Genomic DNA, 19,658 nt, shown 5'->3' on the forward strand with positions numbered 1-19,658 from the left:
TGCTTTTATATTATATCTCAAGGGAACTCTTACCACAGTGACTTGCCTGCTAGCTGTCGTGGGACAGCTTTGCTCTGCAGAAGATGGAAGCATATCAGTCAATTCACATGGAACTGAGGGCTTCTAGGGCCTGGGGCAGGAGTCTTGTTAGAATTAAGTTATAAACGCAAACAAAAAAGCAGCCGGTCTCTGGCAGGCCCCCAGCCCACAGCTAGCTGAGCCCTCCGAGGCCTGGGGCAAATGTACCCAGCTGCCCCCATCCTGCACAAGCCTGGGGGCCTCACTATTGTGAACTGAGAGTGCAGCTGAATTTAGCACATGCTCAACAGCCCTGTGTGATGATGATGATGCCTTCCAACAGAAGTATGGTGCAGTAGTGGGATGACCAAGCAGCATATTTCAGGGAAGCTTGTCAGCCATGATAAGTCTTCACATTCAGTAGCCCCATATATGTTTCTAAGGAACCCTAGGACTTCCCACAATATATTTTAAAGAAAACAGTGTTCTAGATGCCATCCTGACATTTTGGATTACATGCTGGCTGAGGCTGATGGAAGTTATAGTCCAAAACATCCAGAGGGCCCCAGTTGGGTGATGGGAGATCTAGATTAATTAACACAGAATTCGAAGATGTGATCTTGGGTGTGTGTGGCTCGAAACACGCAAACCCTATTGTTATTTCCTTCAGCGTGCCTTCAGGAACACTGTGCTATGCTTATGGCCGAATTGAGGTCAGGGAGCCAAAGGTTAAAAGCAGTCTGGCAGAGAAGAGAGTACTTGAGAAGGATACTATTTCTGGAACGTGCCTTGGATTGCAAGCACCGCTGGCCGTAAGCCTGTAACAGGGCAAAAACTTCTTTGACATTTGCAGAATGCATTTGACGCCCGAGAGAAAACTAACAAAGCAGCAACTGAGATGCAGACTGACCCAGCTGAGACCAGCTAAGGTTGACTCTTCTGCGTATGCACCAAAAGTTTTAAGCACACTTTCCCCTCCACCCCCGAATCCTAGGAACTGTAGTTTATACCTCAGAGCTGCAATTCCCAGCAATCTTAACAAACAACAGTTCCCATGATGTGTGTGTGTGTGTGTGTGTGTGTGTGTGTGTGTGCACGCTTTAAATGTGTGGTGTGCACGCAGCTGGAAAAATAAGACAAAGCATCATATTTGTGGACAAGGTTGGAAGTTTTTTCAATGTAAAGGATGTGATCGAGCAGCATTTCTCTTAGGAAAAGGGCCATTCCCAAAGTAAAGTAGTTGTAATGGAGTGTGAGTGTAGTGAATTAAAGTACGTGTGTGCCACACAAATTGGTATTTCTGTTTATTTGCAAACACTTGAGTTTTTACATAAATGTATGCTTCAAAGGAAATCAGAACTTCTAAGCATGACTAAATGCTACATTTTAGGAATTAAAGATTAGTTGGATCTGCCACACTTTTGTGTAATAAACACCAATTTTACTAGCCTGTAACTTTTTTAAGAACTTCAGTTTTTTATGCTTGGGGCACTGGATCTGCCATTTAAATCTAATTTTAACTGTTCATGTTCCTTTTAACCTTGGTTAGCATTTGCTTATATTCTTTCAATTTCTCTTTCACATTCTGAGAAATGTTTTTGGATTTCCAAGACCATCTTGAGATGACGGTCAGATCCAATTTGGGCTTCTCCTTTTTAAAACTGTCCCTTCAATTTTCCTTTGCCAATTTAATCTCCTATTATTATTATTATTATTTGGGGGGGCTGGATTAGTGACATGCTGCTTGAGCCACAAGCTTTGTAAACTAAAACTCTAAGGAAACACTTTTTGGGAGAATGTTCAACTGTCACCCCCATGCTCTTTCAAGAATTTTAAAATATTTGCTCACAAGCCCCTTTTAATATCTTTTAGCACTGGTTGTGCTTTGTAAAAGAAAAAACGAAACATGTAAATATTGAAAGGAAACATAAATATTTTCTCCTCACAGCTAATTAAAAAGTTTATGAAGCGATTAGTTCCTTCCTCCCTTTATCCAAAGTAATGGGGCATATTGAGGTCTGATGGGTGCAGGCTTGGAGTTCCCCTTGCATAACTTGGCAGAGAAGGTAATCAATACATAGAGAGAGAGATGTGCAATACATCCCTGAATAACCTAAGCAAAATTTCCCTCACACACCCCGCTTAAGCGAAACTCCTCACAGCTACTACAACTGCGCTAAATCCCGCCCTCCGCGCCTCGTTGGCTAGCGGCGCTTTTTTCTCCCCCATTCTTGCCTCTCGATTGGCTACTCGCTTGCCACTCCGCTCTCCTACTTCCCCCCACCCCTCTCCTCCCAACCGCCTGTTTCTCATTTTTTTTCTTACAGTCGGCATCTCTTCTACACACACTGTCCACGCGCCGCAGGCCGGCCTCCGATTGGTCGCCGGGACTGTAAACACGGCGAACCGACCAATCGGAGCGCTGTGCACGAGGGCAGCACGAGGGTACACGAGCCGGCCGCATGGAGCTGCCTGAGATCAACAGCGTAAAGGAGGGGGAAGGTGGGTGTGGGCTGCATATAAAACGGCCGCATCCGGATGACGGTGCCAATAGCCGAGGCAGGCTTGGGACAGAGAGGAGGCAGGAGATTCTTAGCACTCCATTTGACTATTATTCCTTTTATTTCGAGAAGACAAAGGGGGCAAACTTGTGTAAAAAAAAAAATTGTCTTTTCAATTTTGTCCCCTTAAAATATTTCTGGGCACAAAAGCTAAGCTTTTCGGAACTCAGCCCACTTTGACCCTATTTGCTTTGCCTGCGAATACTAATAACAGTTGGGTCACCATGGTGATGTTCAAGAAGATCAAGACCTTCGAGGTGGCCTTCAGCGAGCCTGACAAAGTCTACAGCAGCGGGGACAAGGTGGCTGGCCGTGTCGTGGTGGAGGTGGCCGAAGTCACCCGGGTCACCCGGGTCAAAGTTCTGGCTTGCGGGGTGGCCAAGGTCCTGTGGATCAAAGGGCCCCAGCAGTGCAAGCAGGAGATGGAATACCTTCGCTATGAAGATGTCCTCACCCTGGACGACCATCCAGCTGGTGAGCATCATGGTCTTGGGGGGTGGGGTGGGGGGGCGTCTCTGTGTGTTTTGCGTCTCCGCTTTTGCAAAAGAATTGAAAGCCCTTCCTGGAATTTTGAGGAGTCCCAACTAGTGGGTAGCTTTTGCAGCCTGGTCCTATGCATGGGGACTTGACTGTGGGGTAAGGAGACTTAGGCTGGCACCTTTGGCTTTATTTAGGAACATAAATAAAGGCTGCCTTATACAGAGTCAACCAATGATTCCTCTAGCTCAGTTTGTCTACATGGATGGGCAGCAGTGGCTCTCCAAGGTCTCGGGCTGGGGTCTCTTCCAGCCTTGCTTGGAGATGCTGATGGGGCTTGAACTTGGGACACTTCTGTGTGCAAAGTTAATGAGTTGGTTGGTTGTGTCCTCTTCAGTGGCGTATATATACTTGGCTCTAAATACTTGGTCTAGTTCTGCTTTTTCTTGTTTCAACTGGCTTTTGGGTGCAGTCTTTTTTGTACTAGGTACAGCATCTTCCTGTGTTTTCTGGGTGCTCTGTCTAGGTTTGAAACCTAGCACAGGCTCAGAATGGGATGGGAATGGAAAACTTGCATCCCAGTCCTGTGTGTGTTTACTTGGAACTAAGTCCCCATAAGCTTGATGGGGCTTGATTACCAAGTAAGCCCTTCTAAGATTGCAGCCTTGCAGGTCTGGGATGCAAGCAAAAGATTAGCATCAAATAGGCGCCAGCAGAGAAGAGAGAGATAATTTTCAGGTTTGGGAATAACCTAAAGCAGAGAACTAGTAGGGTGTTGAACAAAGGGTCCAGGGTGATGGGTCACCTCTGAATAAAGGGCCAGCGGCAACTTCAAATCATTGTAGTTCCCTTGCTAAGCAAACTTCCGAGGAAAGGCAAGAGTACGGTATGTCCCAGCAACAGTTGGTGCAGCAAGGAACTAGCCAGCTGGGACTTCTGGAAGTGGATGTATTAATAGGTAGTGATTGCCTAGCAGTATGGGGAGTCCCTCACCCTGGGAGAGGGATATAGTCGTCACCTTGGCTGAAGATCAGAGCAAGTGAGGAGAGCCAGGAAGATGTGAAATTCTTTAGACTGTTTGCTTCTGTAACTTGGACGTTTTGGTTTGTAATTTGTAATTGGACAGACGCACAGATAGGAAAGGAGCCTGAATTTTTTTTAATGGTTGAGACCTTAATTGCATGTGTGAGCATCTAGTATTAAGGATGACAAAAGCAGCAGTTCTTGAAATGCTGGCATGTTGGTAAAACAGAACATGGGGATTCCTTAGGCACCTCTCAAGCTTAAATCTCTTACCTGCTTAATTTTTTGAAAGTGCACAGACATTGATAAAAAAATGCCTTGCATTGTTAGTCATCTTAAAATACATAAAATGTTTTCCCTATAAGCCTAACACCTTTTTCTTTTTCTGTGGTGTCTTCCTAGATGCGGATGGTTCTGTGATTCTGAGACCCGGAAACACCTACGAATACAAGTTTGGATTTGAGCTACCTCAGGGGTAGGTATTGGCCAGACATGGCTACTGATATGTTAGTATTAAAATACAGGATTTATCACCGCCTGCCTGCCTTTTCTCTGTCTAATGAGACATTTGTATTCTTTCAGGCCGCTTGGTACTACTTTCAAGGGCAAATATGGCTGCGTTGACTATTGGGTGAAGGCTTTCTTGGATCGTCCATCCTTCCCGACTCAAGTTATAAAAAAGCGCTTTGAGGTCATGGATCAAATTGACGTCAACACTCCAGACCTGATGGTAATTACCACTTGAGGTTGTCCTTTGATAGCTTTGGTCAGTTGTCAGTCATCAGCTTAGGTAGATTTAGCGCCACAGCTAATCTGAAACTGGCCATCTTTCAGCATTTTCTTAGTGAACTTTGCTTCAGAATTTGGAATTCTCCTCTCCCAATTGCTGTTCAGTTGGTTCAAAGTCTTCACAGAGACATGCATCTCTGTTCATCTTTAGCTTGAAATTAATAGTCTCATTCCAATAAAATCATTCCAATTGTCTCATTTAGTATCTGTTGAAGCAAGATACTTGTGAATCGTTAATTATAACTCAAGGGGTGATTGAAGGTCTGACAAGGTATCAAAGGCTGAACTCCTGAGACTACAGATAGTACATATGGACAGGAGCAACACTTTGGGAATAGTCAATGTTGTATGTATGTATGTATGTATGTATGTAACAATATCTTCTTGTGCATTTCTTTTCAGTCACCTGTAGCTGCCAAGAAGGAAAAGAAAGTGTCCTGTATGTTTATCCCTGATGGGCATGTGTCTGTTAGTGCCAGGATTGACCGCAAAGGATTCTGCGAAGGTGAGGCCTGGCTCCTTTCCTCTTCAGGAAACGAGTTGATGAGGAAGGGTGGAAAATTAGAATAAATGATGTAAATGGTTAGTAGTCAGACCTGTAACTGCTAGCTGTTCCTGGCAAGCCAAGCATAGTTCAAGGGCTAGAGATATATGTGTGGTTTGGGGATTTAATGAGGAGCTTGGATGCAAGCAGGGAAAGTCATCATTGAAAAATGTGGCACCTAAATGATCTCAATGAAGATCTGCTCCAATGGGCAAATTCTGTAGGTCTTCCACAACTAAACTTCTTCTCCTTGTTGTTCTTACCAGGTGATGACATATGTATCAATGCCGACTTTGAGAACACCTGTTCTCGGATTGTGATGCCCAAGGCAGCCATTGTTGCCAAACACACCTACCTGGCCAATGGGCAGACCAAGGTCTTCTCTCAGAAGCTCTCATGCGTCCGAGGCAACCACATTGTCTCTGGCATGTCTGAATCATGGCGTGGCAAGACCCTCCGGGTCAAGAAGATCAAGCCTTCCATTCTAGGCTGCAACATCCTGCGTGTGGAGTACTTCTTGCAGGTGAGGGGCTTAGAAAGGCAACCCTACCCTCCCCCCACGCCAAATCTTCCTTGTTCTTGGCTTCTGTTGAGGGCTTACAGAATCCCTACTGAATTCAAGCACTGAGGTCATATTCAGGGGTGAATTCTGGGAACTGCATAGCCTCAGAATCTATTTTGAATTCTAGGCTGTCACCTGAAATGTTTTAAAAAGGCATTTCCTACGTCATTATCAAAACTGGCTAAGTTACCCCTGGGCTTAAGACTTCCAAGGGAGATACATCCCAGTAGACTTAACCCCTGACAACTTTAAGGACAGGACATTTGATCTGGATTAAAGAGCTTCACTGCAAGGTGGCTGACCTCTTAATTCCCAGCAAGCCAAGACAGAAAAGACCATACTTCTGAAATTTTCTGTCTGAGAGATCTTGCATTTAATGACAGCTGCTTTCAAGTCCTGAAACGCATCCCTGTAGGCATGGAGTAGCCCTCCTTTTCCCACATCCCCAACAGACCATTATCTCTCTCAAGAAGGTACCACATTACATCTCACCACATATTTTCTTGGGTTTTTTCAGATCTATGTCAGTGTCCCAGGCTCCAAGAAGATCATCCTGGAGTTGCCGCTCGTCATTGGCAGCAAGTCTTCCGGCATTGGCAGCCGAAGCTCTAGCATGGCCAGCCAGACCAGTTCCGAGATGAGCTGGGTGGACCTCAACATCCCGGATGCCCCAGAAGGTGAGCAGAGCTTCCCTGCTGCCTTTTTGTTGTTATTGAAAATGTAGCCTTCTAGTTAAGAGTTAAGGTGGGCCTCTGCAAGGACACAATTGCAGGGGTTGGAGAGCTTTAGAAAGTGGGTGGTAAGAAGCAGCCTTGCCACTCAGTTTGAACCTGGGAAGAGCAAGGATTTCTAAATGCCATCAAGTATCTATAAGCAACTTAGATACTTGTTGCTCCAAACACATTGCACCAGAAGTATTTGATAGATTTAGAAAAGAGTGGACTGACATGTATCTGTTTGTTTTCCAATATAGCACCTCCATGCTACCTGGACATTGTCCCTGAAGACCACCGCCTGGAGAGTCCCACCACCCCTCTTTTAGATGAGCTTGACAACTCCTTTGACAGCCCCATCTTCATGTATGCTCCAGAGTTCAAGTTCATGCCACCGCCTACCTACACAGAGGTGAGACATCCCACACTTGTCACACATTAAAATGTGACTGCAGCACAGACCAATAAACACTGCTTGCAAGTGGTAGGAATAAAACCAGGGTGAAGAGATGGGGGTGTGGGGTTCATTGAAGAAGAGCCATGCAAAGCAAGCTTTGTGAATATCACTGTGGCTTAAGTAGGTTCTATTCCAAACTTCAGCTTTTGCAGTCTACATGAAGGGGAATGGATCCAGTTGCAAACCCTTAAAATTAATTTCATTTATATGGGATCATTCTGCCAAGTCCCCCAAGGTGGTCTTGCAATTAAAAATAGTAATGCAAATAAATAGTACAGAATATTCTCAAGCTGACTTCTGGAGCTGATAGACCTTCATCTTACACACACCCTGTGTTCTTCCCTCTTTTCCAGGTGGATCCTTGCACTATCAACAACAATGTCCAGTGAGCACCAATCAGAGGACGTATTTATGCAGTTGTCTTTTATCCAGCTTTTTCTGGACTTTTAACAATTGCACTCACAGAGATTATGCACCAGGCAGAAATTCCCTGATGAAAAGGGAAGGAAGACCTCATGGTGTCAGCACGTCTCGTGGAAGACTGTCGGCAAGGAGCTGAATTGAATGGCCATCTTTATGCCTTTGTGTACTTGCCACAGGCCAAGAGAAGCTATGTGGGTTAGTGGTGGACCCAGGCCTCAGCTCTCCCCTATAGCCAGATGCTGAAGTGAAACTTTCAAGATGGGACTGTAGGGTAGGGCAGGCATTTCTGAATGAGGGGAGGTGAAAGGCCGACAACAGATCAACAGTTTGGAAGAAATACTACTGAATGACAACCAACGACCATTTGTATCTGTGATCAAAAATTGTTTTGAATGTGGTGATTTAGATACATGAGGTTGTATGTCTGAAGATTTTTCAATAGGACAAGCAAGCTTTTGGTAGTTTGTTTCTTACGGTTTTTTGAGTAAAAGTGCTTTTCTCAGGTTTTAAAACCTAACACCCTGATTTTTGGGACACTTGGGAAAATGTGTGGGGAGAGTTGCTAGATGGACAGTGGTAGGTTGGTAGGTGTTGCTGCAGATGCTGGATGGGATTGGGGTTTTCTCTCAATAGCATTAAGTGAAGGAATGAGGTGAGAATAGAAAAGTATAGCAGGTGGTGTTAAGTGTTAGGTTGTAATAAACACTCCATCCAAAGGGGCAAAAAAAGCCCCAAGGAGAATAACTCCAACTTCTTATGAAGCAATAATTTTGTGTTCTTTTGTGTTTGCCTATCGAGCAACTCAGACACTGTTTTGAAGTCTAGCTTTCTAAAACAGCCTCTGTATTTAAAAAAAAAGTGTTGTTGTAATGGACTTTTGTGGCACTTAATTTCTGTGGTTTTTGTACTGTTTTTGTCTATGTTCTCCTTAGTATGTAAACAAGCAAACATTGTATAAGGGAGAAAAATCACTATATGCCTATTTTTTCTTACCTTGAATCTTTAGTGTTGTGTGACTATAAACCAATGTTGATAATTTGGGGTATGGGGTAAGTTGTTGGCAGCCTTGAATGATGCAAGGGCAGAATCTGAGGCTCGGGGGGGGGGCAGCACTTTCCCCCCACCATCTTCTTGAGAGGTTTCTCATGCATTCCCTTGCTTCCTTTGTTATCAAAAGCCCAGCAATATCTAAAGACCAGTCTCTATATACATTTCGTTGAATGGTGCCAAACAGCTTTGTACTTCCCCACAAAGCTGACACAAGCAGAATAAAATCGGGCATGGCTTTAGGCTTGTGTGAACTAAAATAAGGAAGCATATCTATTTCTGGGCTGCTCTTCACCCACCCCACCCCCATATTTTTCAGCAAATAACTTGGTTTATTCCCCACTGATGGAAAAATGCACTTTCTTTAAACAGATTTTGAAAAACAGCACTGCATATCTAAAGTGTTAATTGATCCCAGATTTTGTCACCCCAGATATCTTGTCACAAGATACTATATAAGTGACAGTTGGACATAAATTTGGGTGTACTGATGTTTTTTTTCCTATTGTGTATTTTGTTGCTCTGTTTTGCTTTATTTTGTACTGGTTTGAAAATTTAATTATATTTTGTACTACTGCAGTTCTGCAGAATCCCCCTTTTGGGGTCATATTTCTAATAAATGTTCAAAAACTGAAATGCCAGTGTCTTTGCTTTATCTGGTTAGGCGTTCCTGGAGGGGAAGGGAGGTGGCGGGGTTGGTAGTGGTCAGTTTCTCACCACACCCTCAAATTCTGCACGTGACCATGCAATTGTAAGTGGGTTTGCATTCACTTAATTTGCACAATACATATGGGGAATGGAATATAACAGGATCGTAGAAGGGAAATCTCTAAATTCATGTGAATGAAAACTACCAAAAACCCATCTTCAAAGAACTGGAAGGGACACGAAAGTGTCATCTAGTCCAACCTCATCAGCAGGAATCACAGCTGATGGCATATAAAGAAATGGGTTTTCTAATGGGAGCCAGCGTTGTATGGATTCAAATTCTGACCTTGCCATGATGCTCAAGGGGTGGTGATTTTGGGATACTTGGTTTAACTTACCTCAAGGTGCTTGTGGTAATAAAAGGTATCCATATGTTCTGCCCTCAGCTGCTTGGACTGTGGTGGTAGACTAATGTAACAAAAGTACCAAACAACAACATAAAAGACTATTTCAAATGGACTCGGGGGCCCTGTTAAATCCAAACCACGGGAAAGGCACTTCACTCACGGGAGCTTGTAATTCTCGTCTTCCTGCTGGACGTTTTTGTGTGAGACCCACTGAACTTACTTAATGGGAAGGTTTTAAAAAAAAAAATCGTGCAACTAATTTGGAGACTTGTTGGAGCAATGCCTACCTACCTATTAGCTGCATTAAATCTCAAAAACTTGCAAAAATGTAGCCTGTTCCATTTGTGCCTCTTGCTTCTTGGGTGTGTAGGTTGCAAATCGGCACTCTTGTTTTCCTTTGGCCAATCATTATAGCAGCAAGTAATGGGCATGAGAGGAGCTCTGAGAGAACTTGAACCCTAACGCTGCTAACGTAACCACTGCTGGGAGCACCTGAGGTCCTGTCAATACCCTAAAGGAGGTGATTGGCAGAGATGTGGTTAGGACACTGGCAGAGATGTGAAAGACAATGGCCAATGCACTCTTGCTTTGTGGGGGGTCCTTTAGGAAGCAGAACAGAAATCACCACAACTTTCATAAGACCTGCTGGATGGAAGCTGTCAAGACCACTGATCCATTTAACCCAGCTCTGCCTCTTCTGGCTTTGCATCGGTGAGCTTTCTGCCTGGGTACCTTTTTCAAAACTCACAACCTTCTGCACATTCAGCTCCCCCCCCCATACATACTCAGATCTTGGGTGCCCTTTCTGAGAGAGTTGCAGGGGGTTGCAATGAGGGACAGGGCCTTTTCAGTGGCGGCCTCTCCATAGAATTCTCTCCCAAGCAAGGCCTGCCGGGTGCCAGCATTAATACTCTTTTGGTGCCAGGTTTAGATGTATCTCTTCTCCCAGGCTTTTGAATGACTGTGACAATCTTTCTTATTGCTGTTTCTATATTGTGCATTTTAGGGACAGGGTATTGTTGGAATCGTTAAACTTGGTAGCGGGTTTGTTTTAATTACATGTGTTGCCTAGAGACATTATAATGAACATCCCGGCAAGGCTGCCTGGCGCCAGCACTGAACATCCTCGTGACTCCAGGTAAAACCCTTTTATCTTCTCCCAGGGCAGCATGTGACTAGTTCTCATGAATGTTCTGCTATTTACCAAAGAAAATGTTTCCTACTGCTAATGTTTTTTTCTGGGTCTTTTTCTGGATCATTTGGCTCCTAATTTTTTTGTGAGTTGCTCAAAGAGATGATTTTTTTTTTTGGCAGTAAGTAACAACAACAACCTTTTTAAATTTATTTTTATTTCCACAATGGGAACAGCATGTTGAATTTGATGGGCCATTGGCCTGAATCAGCAGGCTCTGCTTATGTTCGTAAGGCTGGTCAGCACACTGTATGACAGTGGTTTTCCCCAAGATCTCAGGCAGGAGACTTTGCTAGACTTTGCTTGAAGATACCAGGAATGCTAAGAAAGGAACCTGGGACCGTTTGTGAGCTTAGCAACTGTTTTGCCACTGAGCTACAGCCCTTTCCCCCTGGAAACCCACCAATGTTGGCAGACATGCTCGTTTTTGTCTAATAATGTCTCTGTGTTCATTCCATTTTTATACTTTCACCTATGCCCCCATTTATACACATTTATTTATAACGTTAGCATGTTTACACAGGAATTCAGGAATGCATAAAGATCAAATAGATGAGAACTACAATAAATCTGCACGACGGGGTGAGCTCCCGTTGTTCGGTCCCAGCTCCTGCCAACCTAGCAGTTCGAAAGCACATCAAAGTGCAAGTAGTTAAATAGGTACCGCTCTGGCGGGAAGGTAAATGGCATTTCTGTGCACTGCTCTGGTTCGCCAGACGCGGCTTAGTCATGCTGGCCACATGACCTGGAAGCTGCACGCCAGCTCCCTCGGCCAATAAAGCGAGATGAGCACAGTAACCCCCAGAGTCGTCCGCAACTGGACCTAATGGTCAGGAGTCCCTTTACCTTTTTTTACAATAAATTAAAATCAACATATCCCTGTTAGTTCCGCATAGTTTATCAGTTTTTCTTGCCATTGTTCCTTCGTTGGTATTAATTAACAAATAAAATGTGTGAGAAGGACAATCGGGACTTTAAGGAAGAATGGGGACTTTTTACAAACTATTTGAAAAAAACAACAAATAGACTTGGAATCATTGGCAGGATTTGAATAAACATACACAATTTTATTAGCAAAAAATGAATTGGAACAATAGGAAAGTAATATTTGCAACTGTACAACATGCAGAAACAATATGAATTAATAAAACAGTTAAGGGAGCTGGGGGAAGTCCAGGAAGGGGGTAAGGTGGGAGAGGGAGGTGGGGGGAAATGTAATTTACTGTACTGCTGATAATCTGTATGGATTTTGTATTTTTTTCTTTAATAAAAAAAACTTTATTAAAAATCAGCATATTCCTGTACACCATCATTCTACTTACCATTTCAAAATTGAAAAAAGCCAATTTATACACAAATATTTACTTGTAATTTCTTATGATATGTTAATTTGATCTTTATCATAATTGACCATATCCCCCCCCCTCCCCATCCATTAAAAAGTGGTTTGGTTTGAATGTGTAATATATGCACTGGCAGACATACACTATTTTCATGAACAGCAGACAATCACACAGATTTAGCCATTTTGGAACCTAGCAAGGACGTTTTCAAGTTCAACAGAACTCTTCTTCATGCAAGGAGTTTTTGAAGAGTTCTGTGAAAGCTGAAAGCTCACATCCTTCAATGAGAACCTGAACCAGCCCAGCGAAAGATGCTGTTTCTTCAGTTAATATATTTTATCTCTTCTCCTTTGGAAGCAATGTCAGCAACTGCCATTAACAGCTTCACCCAGAGGAGTCAATAAAATTAAAAGGGTACATAAAAATGGAGGGGGGAAACTTATCTCTGCTTGCCTCAGCCTGGCAACCGTGTTAAATGGGCAAGCTGCCAACCATGGTGGTAAGGGAAACACAAACAAGCATAATCGCAAAGGTGCCCCAGATAAGGTAGATGAAATCTTGCAATCAGAACAGAGGGCAGTGGCCTGCAATTAAATTGCCCTAAGAGAGGTCTGGCAGTGTTTGTCCTAATGGCTCGGGAGAGATGGGGCTGGAAAGGAGGAGGCTGCAGCATGCATATGTGAGATAAAGATGGCTGCATGTCATGTAGAGTCTTATCTGTCTCTCATTGCCCCGTCTGTGCACGGAGCAGCGGAGCAGCTGAGGTTTCATAAAGCCTTCTGCTTCCAAACAGTCCAGACTCTGAAAATTCCACGAAACGGGCTCCTTTGCCGCTCAGCACATTACAGCAAGACAGCAGTGCTCCTTTGCAGACACTGCAGCCGACACACTAATGTGCCACGGCACACAGTTTGGAAAGCTCTGAGTTAGACAATCAAAAAACACAAACACTGGTCAGTAGGCAAGCAGAGACAGAGTGAGGAATCCCAGCCCACTTGCAAAAAAAAATGATCCCAAGCAAAACCCATCTCATGTTGCTGGGGGTGGGGGTGGGGGGTGGAAGTGCCTCTGAGTTTGTGCAAAGGCTCCTTTCCTTCACTGCTTGAGACATCTTTCATAGCTCAGGCCGCAGGATCTGCTGAGAGCTGCCCAGGGTCCTGACCTCACCTGTATTGCTAATCTGAGTGGAAGAGGCACCAGCTATTGCTCCTGCTTCTACCGAGACCCCAAACCCCAGCAGGATGGGGTAACAATTGCTGTTCAGTTACAGGTAGGTAGCCGTGTTGGTCTGCACATAGTCAAAACAAAATAAAAAATAAATTCCTTCCAGTAGCACCATAGAGACCAACTAAGTTTGCTCTTGGTATGAGCTTTCGTGTGCATGCACACTTCTTCAGATACTTGCTGTTCAGTTACAGAGCTGCTCTGGGAATCGCGGGCTTCACTTCTGCCTGTCCCCACTCCTCTGCCCCTGACATGAAAGGTCCTGGCCAGGTATCCGAAAGGACCACCCAGAGAACTCATTGATCTAACCTCCTTCCACCCCATCTTGATGCTTCATAAAAAGAATTGAGATTTAGGTGTGCAAGAATCTTCTTTTTAGGGGGAAAAAACTTTATTGAAGTAAATCAAAGAAATAGACAAAGCAAAAAGAACAGAAACAACAACAAAAACAGGAAAGTACATACGGAAGAGACTTAAATGATTTTTTAAGGAAAGCACAGTTTCACATTGCACTGTGGAGAGGGAGCCTGATGCACCTTGCCTGCTCCATCTTGCTTTCAACATATTTCTGTTATGTTTCCTTTTTCAAATATGTAGAAATATTTGTTAAACCTCAACAATATCCTGCTGTGCTCATGTTCCATGTCTGCTCTGAGGATGCTGTGCAATGCTTTCCTTTCAATGCCTTCTCTCTCTTTTCTTCTTATTTCCCTCCTGTAATTTTGTCCTGGTCTTTATAATTTTAAAACTCCAGTAAAAATTATATGAAAAGCAAACAAACCAAAATTGCAACCAGCTCTCAAAAGCGCAGCTGGTGGGTGCTCTTGCCAGCATCTCAAAGAAGAGGAGAAGACACTTTGGGCCAAGAGAAGATGGTAACCTTTGTACAACATGCTTTGGAGAGAGGACTCTGCCAACGCGTTATCCGACACCACTGCTGAAATAAGCCAACCCTGTTGACCCCCCTTCATCCTAGGGGGACAGGTGGGAAAGGGCCCACAGGCCAACCAGGGTAAAGTTGAGAGGGAGTGAGGAGGTGGGGGGGTAGGCTGGGGAGGGAGGGAGAAGGTAAGGTTGGTCTAATTCTAAGGGTCACCCTCAACTTGCCATGCAGACAGCTGGCAGTCAGTGGTTGCCTCTGCAAAGATTGCTTGGGCAGAGCAATCTGAGTCCAGCAGGACTGGATGAAGTTACAGACCGAGCAGCAAATCCTGATTCGCTCCTCAGAAGTGGTTTTTTTTAAAAAAACGAAATAGGCTTGGGGGCTCAAGGCTCAAGTCTGCTTAGCAGCCATTCTTGGGAGCACCCCGATTCCAGATTTTTGTGTTCATGGGTGAAGAGTCTGCAGACAAATGATGGTAATTGTTAAGAGATCAGAAGGATATAATCCAGTTGTTCCCAAAGTGGGTGGTATTGCCCTCCTGGGGGGGCATTACGGGGGGGGGCGCTAAGAGGCAAGGGGGCAGCAGAGGGGCACTGGAGACGTCAATGACTCTCAGGCTTTGAAAAGCAAGTGTCAGTGAAGTTCCTCAGCTCTGGTGAATTAAACTACATCGTTCTCATTGAATAAACATGCAACTAATTGTTACTGTCTTGAATTTCATTGTGCTATCGTGTTCCTTAGTGGGTTGTGCAAACTGCTGTTCTGAATAATGCTTTTCATAGGGCAAGGGGCACTGAGGATGAGCTCATGGAACCAAGGGGATGGTGGCCAGAAAAATTGGGAACCACTGAGAATAATCAGTAATTGGAGAGCTGGAAAACGTGTGGAAAAGAGGATCAGAATGGTCGGGTGTGGGGAGAGCACCTTTCCTAGGAGGAAAGCTAAAATCAAGGATTCCTGCCTGACCTTGCTGGCGAAGTCTGATGGAGTCCATTTTGCAGGCCACAGGTTCCCCATCCCTATCACATGGAGACAACAGAAGAGCATGGGATGTGTTATGTAAAGGAGCCTACAGTTACTGGCATCTGTTAGAAGTGATACAACCTCTGTCAAAACTCCCAGATTGCTTTGCCCACCAGACCATGCAAGGCGATTCCTCTGAACTCCATGCCCGGCAACCAGAGCTAGCCATATTGTGTATCAGTCTAAATAGCAGGGTTCTCTGCCAACACCAAGTAAGTCTTAAATAAGCAGCCCTGATAAAATTACATAAGATCCATGTCCGTGGCCAGTATCTCTAGAGCAGTGTGCCCCAACATGTGCCCCCTCCAGATGTTTTGGACTACAACTCCCATCAGCTCCAGCCAGCACTCGCTGAGGACGATGGGAGTCGTAGTCTGAAACATCTGGAGGGAACCAGATTGGGGAGTAGGGCTGCTCTAAAGTACTAGCTGCAGACATTATGGTAAGTAGTGTCTTTGCACACGTGGTGACTGCACAGAATTCGCTTTGCTGAGGATCTCAGAATGTATTTTTTTTTAAGAACCCCGAATCTTAATTTCGTTTTGGGCAGTTGAAAGTTAGTTAAAGATGAACAGCACATACTTTCTTTGGAAATACAGTATATTTTGTTAAGTTTCTCACATTGGGACCTGTTCTCTCCCCCCCCACACACTTTTCATTTACAAAACTCTGTACTCTGATAGTAGGCTTAAAAGCAGCCTCAGCCAGCACAGTGTTGTTGTTGTTGTTGTTGTTGTTGTTGTTGTTGTTGTTGTTGTTGTTGTTATCATTTCTTACATTTATATCCAGGGCTTTTGTTCAGCTGGAACTCTCCGGAACTCAGTTATGGCACCCCTCAGGTGAGCACCATTATAAGAGAACAAGGGAGGTGTTCATTGTGAGTTCTGGCACCTCTTTTTCTAGAAAAATATCACTGTTTATATCTCACTGTTTTCTCTGAAATGCTTGCAGAGAGGGAATGCTCATAATAGTTTGGCATTGAATTGGCTGTTCACCGTCTCGCACTGGAGCTATCTGCAAATCACAGCCTCTGCAAATCCTTATTTTTCTTTGCATTTATATGCCAGAGAGCAAAGTTTAACAGCTGGCCTCCCTTTCCTGCAGCCAGTGTTCAGCACCTGTAAAAATCTCAAGTTCAGGAAATCTCAAGGTCAGACACCCTAAGGCATTTATGGTTCAGGAGAACAGTTACCACTTTCATGTGACTCTCTCTTACCCTTGATGACCGAAATAAAAGTACAGTATTGCAAACAAAGGATGGTTGAGAAATTAACAGAATTTCCTAGTAAAAGATCGTTCTCAAAATGCATTTATTAATGGTAACCTCCTCCTTCCTGCCCTCTCCAGTTTGCTTCTCACACCAAGGCAAAAGCATTATGGCAAGCGAGGGCTCCTTTGCGCATGTGCAGAGTGTCTTTCCTAAAAAGGAGCTGAATAGAGCAAAACAGTCCTGCTCTGGGATACTGGGAATGTAAATCAACTGCTGCTCTGGCTTAGAAGCCCATATACTTCCAAACCTATTTTCATAGCCACAAGGCATGAGGACTAGAAACTTGGAGGCCTTACACTGCCTCATCATAATCCTGGATTTGCAGGGAACGAGGGAGAAGAAGGCAGAAGATAGAGGGACCCAGAGGAAAAGGTTAAACAACAGCGGATCTATGAGTAAAGCTGGGAAAGAAAGACACAGAAGTGGGGAGGAAGCATCGACATAGAAGGTGAAAGCAGGAGTGCTGCAGACGAGAACAGAGAAGTGGCATCAGCAATGGGGTTGGGACGGAAAAAAGCCAGCTTAGGAGTTGTATGGGGTGGGGGTTAATGCAGGGGCTGGCAAGTAGAGTGGAGAGGGCATGTGTGGCTCTCTGTGTGTACTAGATTATCAGGAAGCCCAACACCATAATATTCTTGCTCTCTTGCAGAATCACATCATCTATATAGTTTCAGGAAAAGCCAACCGCCTTATAACTCAGCTGAGAATATGCCATGGGTCTAGCTTCCAGGTGAACTCAGCGGGGACCCCTCTTCTTTTAAGAGCTTACCTGGTGATTTCATAAAAGGTAAAGGGACCCCTGACCATTAGGTGTCCGACTCTGGGGTTGAAGCGCTCATCTCATGTTACTGGCCGAGGGAGCCGGCGTACAGCTTCCGGGTCATGTGGCCAGCACACTTCCCGCCTGAGTGGTACCTATTTATCTACTTGCACTTTTGACGTGCTTTCGAATTGCTAGGTTGGCAGGAGCTGGGACCAAGCAATGGGAGCTCACCCCGTCGCGAGGATTTGAACCGCCGACCTTCTGATCGGCAAGCCCTAGGCTCTGTGGCTTAACCCACAGCGCCACCTGCGTCCCCAAAACTACCCCCCAAAAAACGATTTCACCCCCCCCCAAAAAAAAATGGTTCACGGGGCAAGCCAGGGGGAGTATGTTGGTTCTCCCCTCCCCAGCCAGACTTAGAGTGGATATTTTTGAAGCTTGATCACTCAGCACACAGAAGCCTCTCACAATCCAGTGGCGGCTGTTTACACATACCAGCTGTCTGGGAAGGGGGATTTTAATTTATACACAGGCACGGATATGTATCCAGATATCTTTCCTGGAAGTTGTTTACCACCCTGGAGGCATCAGGGAGATCTGGGGAGGACACGAACCCACCACCCTACAAGGAGATGGAGTTGAGTGCTCCCTGCCTAACTGGGGACCGAAAGCAAGGAAGAAATAGCCGCGGTGGCGAAGGGGCTTGGCAAGATCCTGGCCTGTTGCTGTAGCAATGGAAGGGCAGTGAAGGGCTTGGCTTGATTTTGGGGCATGTCAAGGCAGATCCCACCTCAGCAATCATTGCAAAGAGTATGTATCCAAGCCCGAAGGAGGCAAAACTAAGAGTGGAGAGTGTAAAATTATTATTTATTATGGAAATTTTAATTTTTATATAAAATTATTTGTTTATTATTTGCTTTTTGCATTTATATCCCGCCATTTTGTGCATATCCCCTCTTTCTCAATGACTCCCCGCAACGACCCTGTGAGGTAGGCTAGGCTGTGAGAGTCAGTCATTGGCCCAAGGCCTCCCAGTGAGCTACATGGCCAAGTAGGGCTTTGTTTTGGTTTTGTTGTTGTTTGGTAAATATTTCTTATTCTATTTTATAATGTATATAAAACAGAGAGGACAGTTATAAAAATTGATGAAAATGAAAAATGAAAACCAAACTAGAGAATAGGCACATAGAATAAATGCAGTTGCATATTTGTTAGAATAACCAAATAAAGAATATTAGCCTTATCTAATCACCAAGTATAATTCTAGATTTTCCAGGCTCAGTGGGGATTTGAACCCTTGTTTCTCCCAGGTCCTACTTTGAACCCTCTAACCCCGTGGTTCCCAACATGGGGCACACGCCCCACAGGGGGGGCAATTTGATTTTTAAGGGGGGGTGAGAATGAGTTATTAACAGTGAATGGCCTTTTAGGCTTCCTCCATGTGAATAGGAGTTCACTTTTTCAATAATAAGAATTATATGTCATGGTGGGGGGGAGGGCATCAGGCTTTTAGAGATGCTTAAGTAGGGCATGGCCAAAAAAAAGGTTGGGAACCACTGCTCTAATCACTACACCAGATGGTTTTACTTCCTGGCAGTTGGTTTAATGATCAAGGGCCAAGGAGAGGCTTGGAGGATTCCTCATCAATGATTTGATCAGAGCAACTTCATGCCTTCAAAATGCCAATCTAAATGCTTATCATGCTTTTAATTTATTTTTTATTGCCCCAATAAAAGCTTGTACCTTGATACTGAATAAGCCTTTTCTCTATCTTTTTGAAAAACAATCTCATGAAACACCCTCTTTAAAAAAATGAGCAGCCCCAGGTGGCTATAATGCCATCTTATTTTTTCCCCTACCTTTGTTTATTATTATTATTATTATTATTCAACAACACACCCCTATTTTGTTTACCATCTTTTTATTGATTGGTTGCATTTATATCCCACCCTTTTCTCCAGGGAGCTCAAGGTGGCACAATGCTTCCCTCACCCTCATTTAATCCTCACAACGCCCCTGTGCGGTAGGTTAGCCTGAGAGGACAGTGACTGGTCTCCGAGGCCACCCAGTGAACTTTATGGCTGAGTGGGGATTTGAACCCTGGTCTCTGAGGTCTTGGCCTGACACTCCAACCACGACACCACACTGACTCTCCAGATGAAGTTTTGGAGAACTCAGGAGCTCGCCAGATTGGTCCTAATCAAGGTTTTGCTCAGTTGAGGACCTGAAGTCCCCACCCCCCACCCCCACCCCGACCCAACATTTTCTTATATAAGCTTATGAAAAACAAC

The 19,658-nt window shown here is 44.4% G+C and overlaps 1 protein-coding gene across 1 annotated transcript; it reads left to right on the forward strand.

The window, feature by feature from the left end:
- The first annotated feature begins 2,607 nt into the window (after nucleotides 1-2,607).
- On the forward strand, nucleotides 2,608-9,250 carry TXNIP (thioredoxin interacting protein). The gene is made up of 8 exons (XM_033136418.1): nucleotides 2,608-3,053; nucleotides 4,482-4,554; nucleotides 4,662-4,809; nucleotides 5,271-5,373; nucleotides 5,679-5,935; nucleotides 6,492-6,651; nucleotides 6,948-7,099; nucleotides 7,498-9,250. The coding sequence occupies exons 1-8, from the start codon at nucleotides 2,804-2,806 to the stop codon at nucleotides 7,531-7,533; spliced, it is 1,179 nt and encodes a 392-aa protein (XP_032992309.1). The 5' UTR covers nucleotides 2,608-2,803; the 3' UTR covers nucleotides 7,534-9,250.
- The last annotated feature ends 10,408 nt before the right edge of the window (nucleotides 9,251-19,658 follow it).

Source organism: Lacerta agilis, chromosome 17, assembly GCF_009819535.1.
Source record: "Lacerta agilis isolate rLacAgi1 chromosome 17, rLacAgi1.pri, whole genome shotgun sequence".
Classification (NCBI taxonomy): domain Eukaryota; kingdom Metazoa; phylum Chordata; class Lepidosauria; order Squamata; family Lacertidae; genus Lacerta; species Lacerta agilis.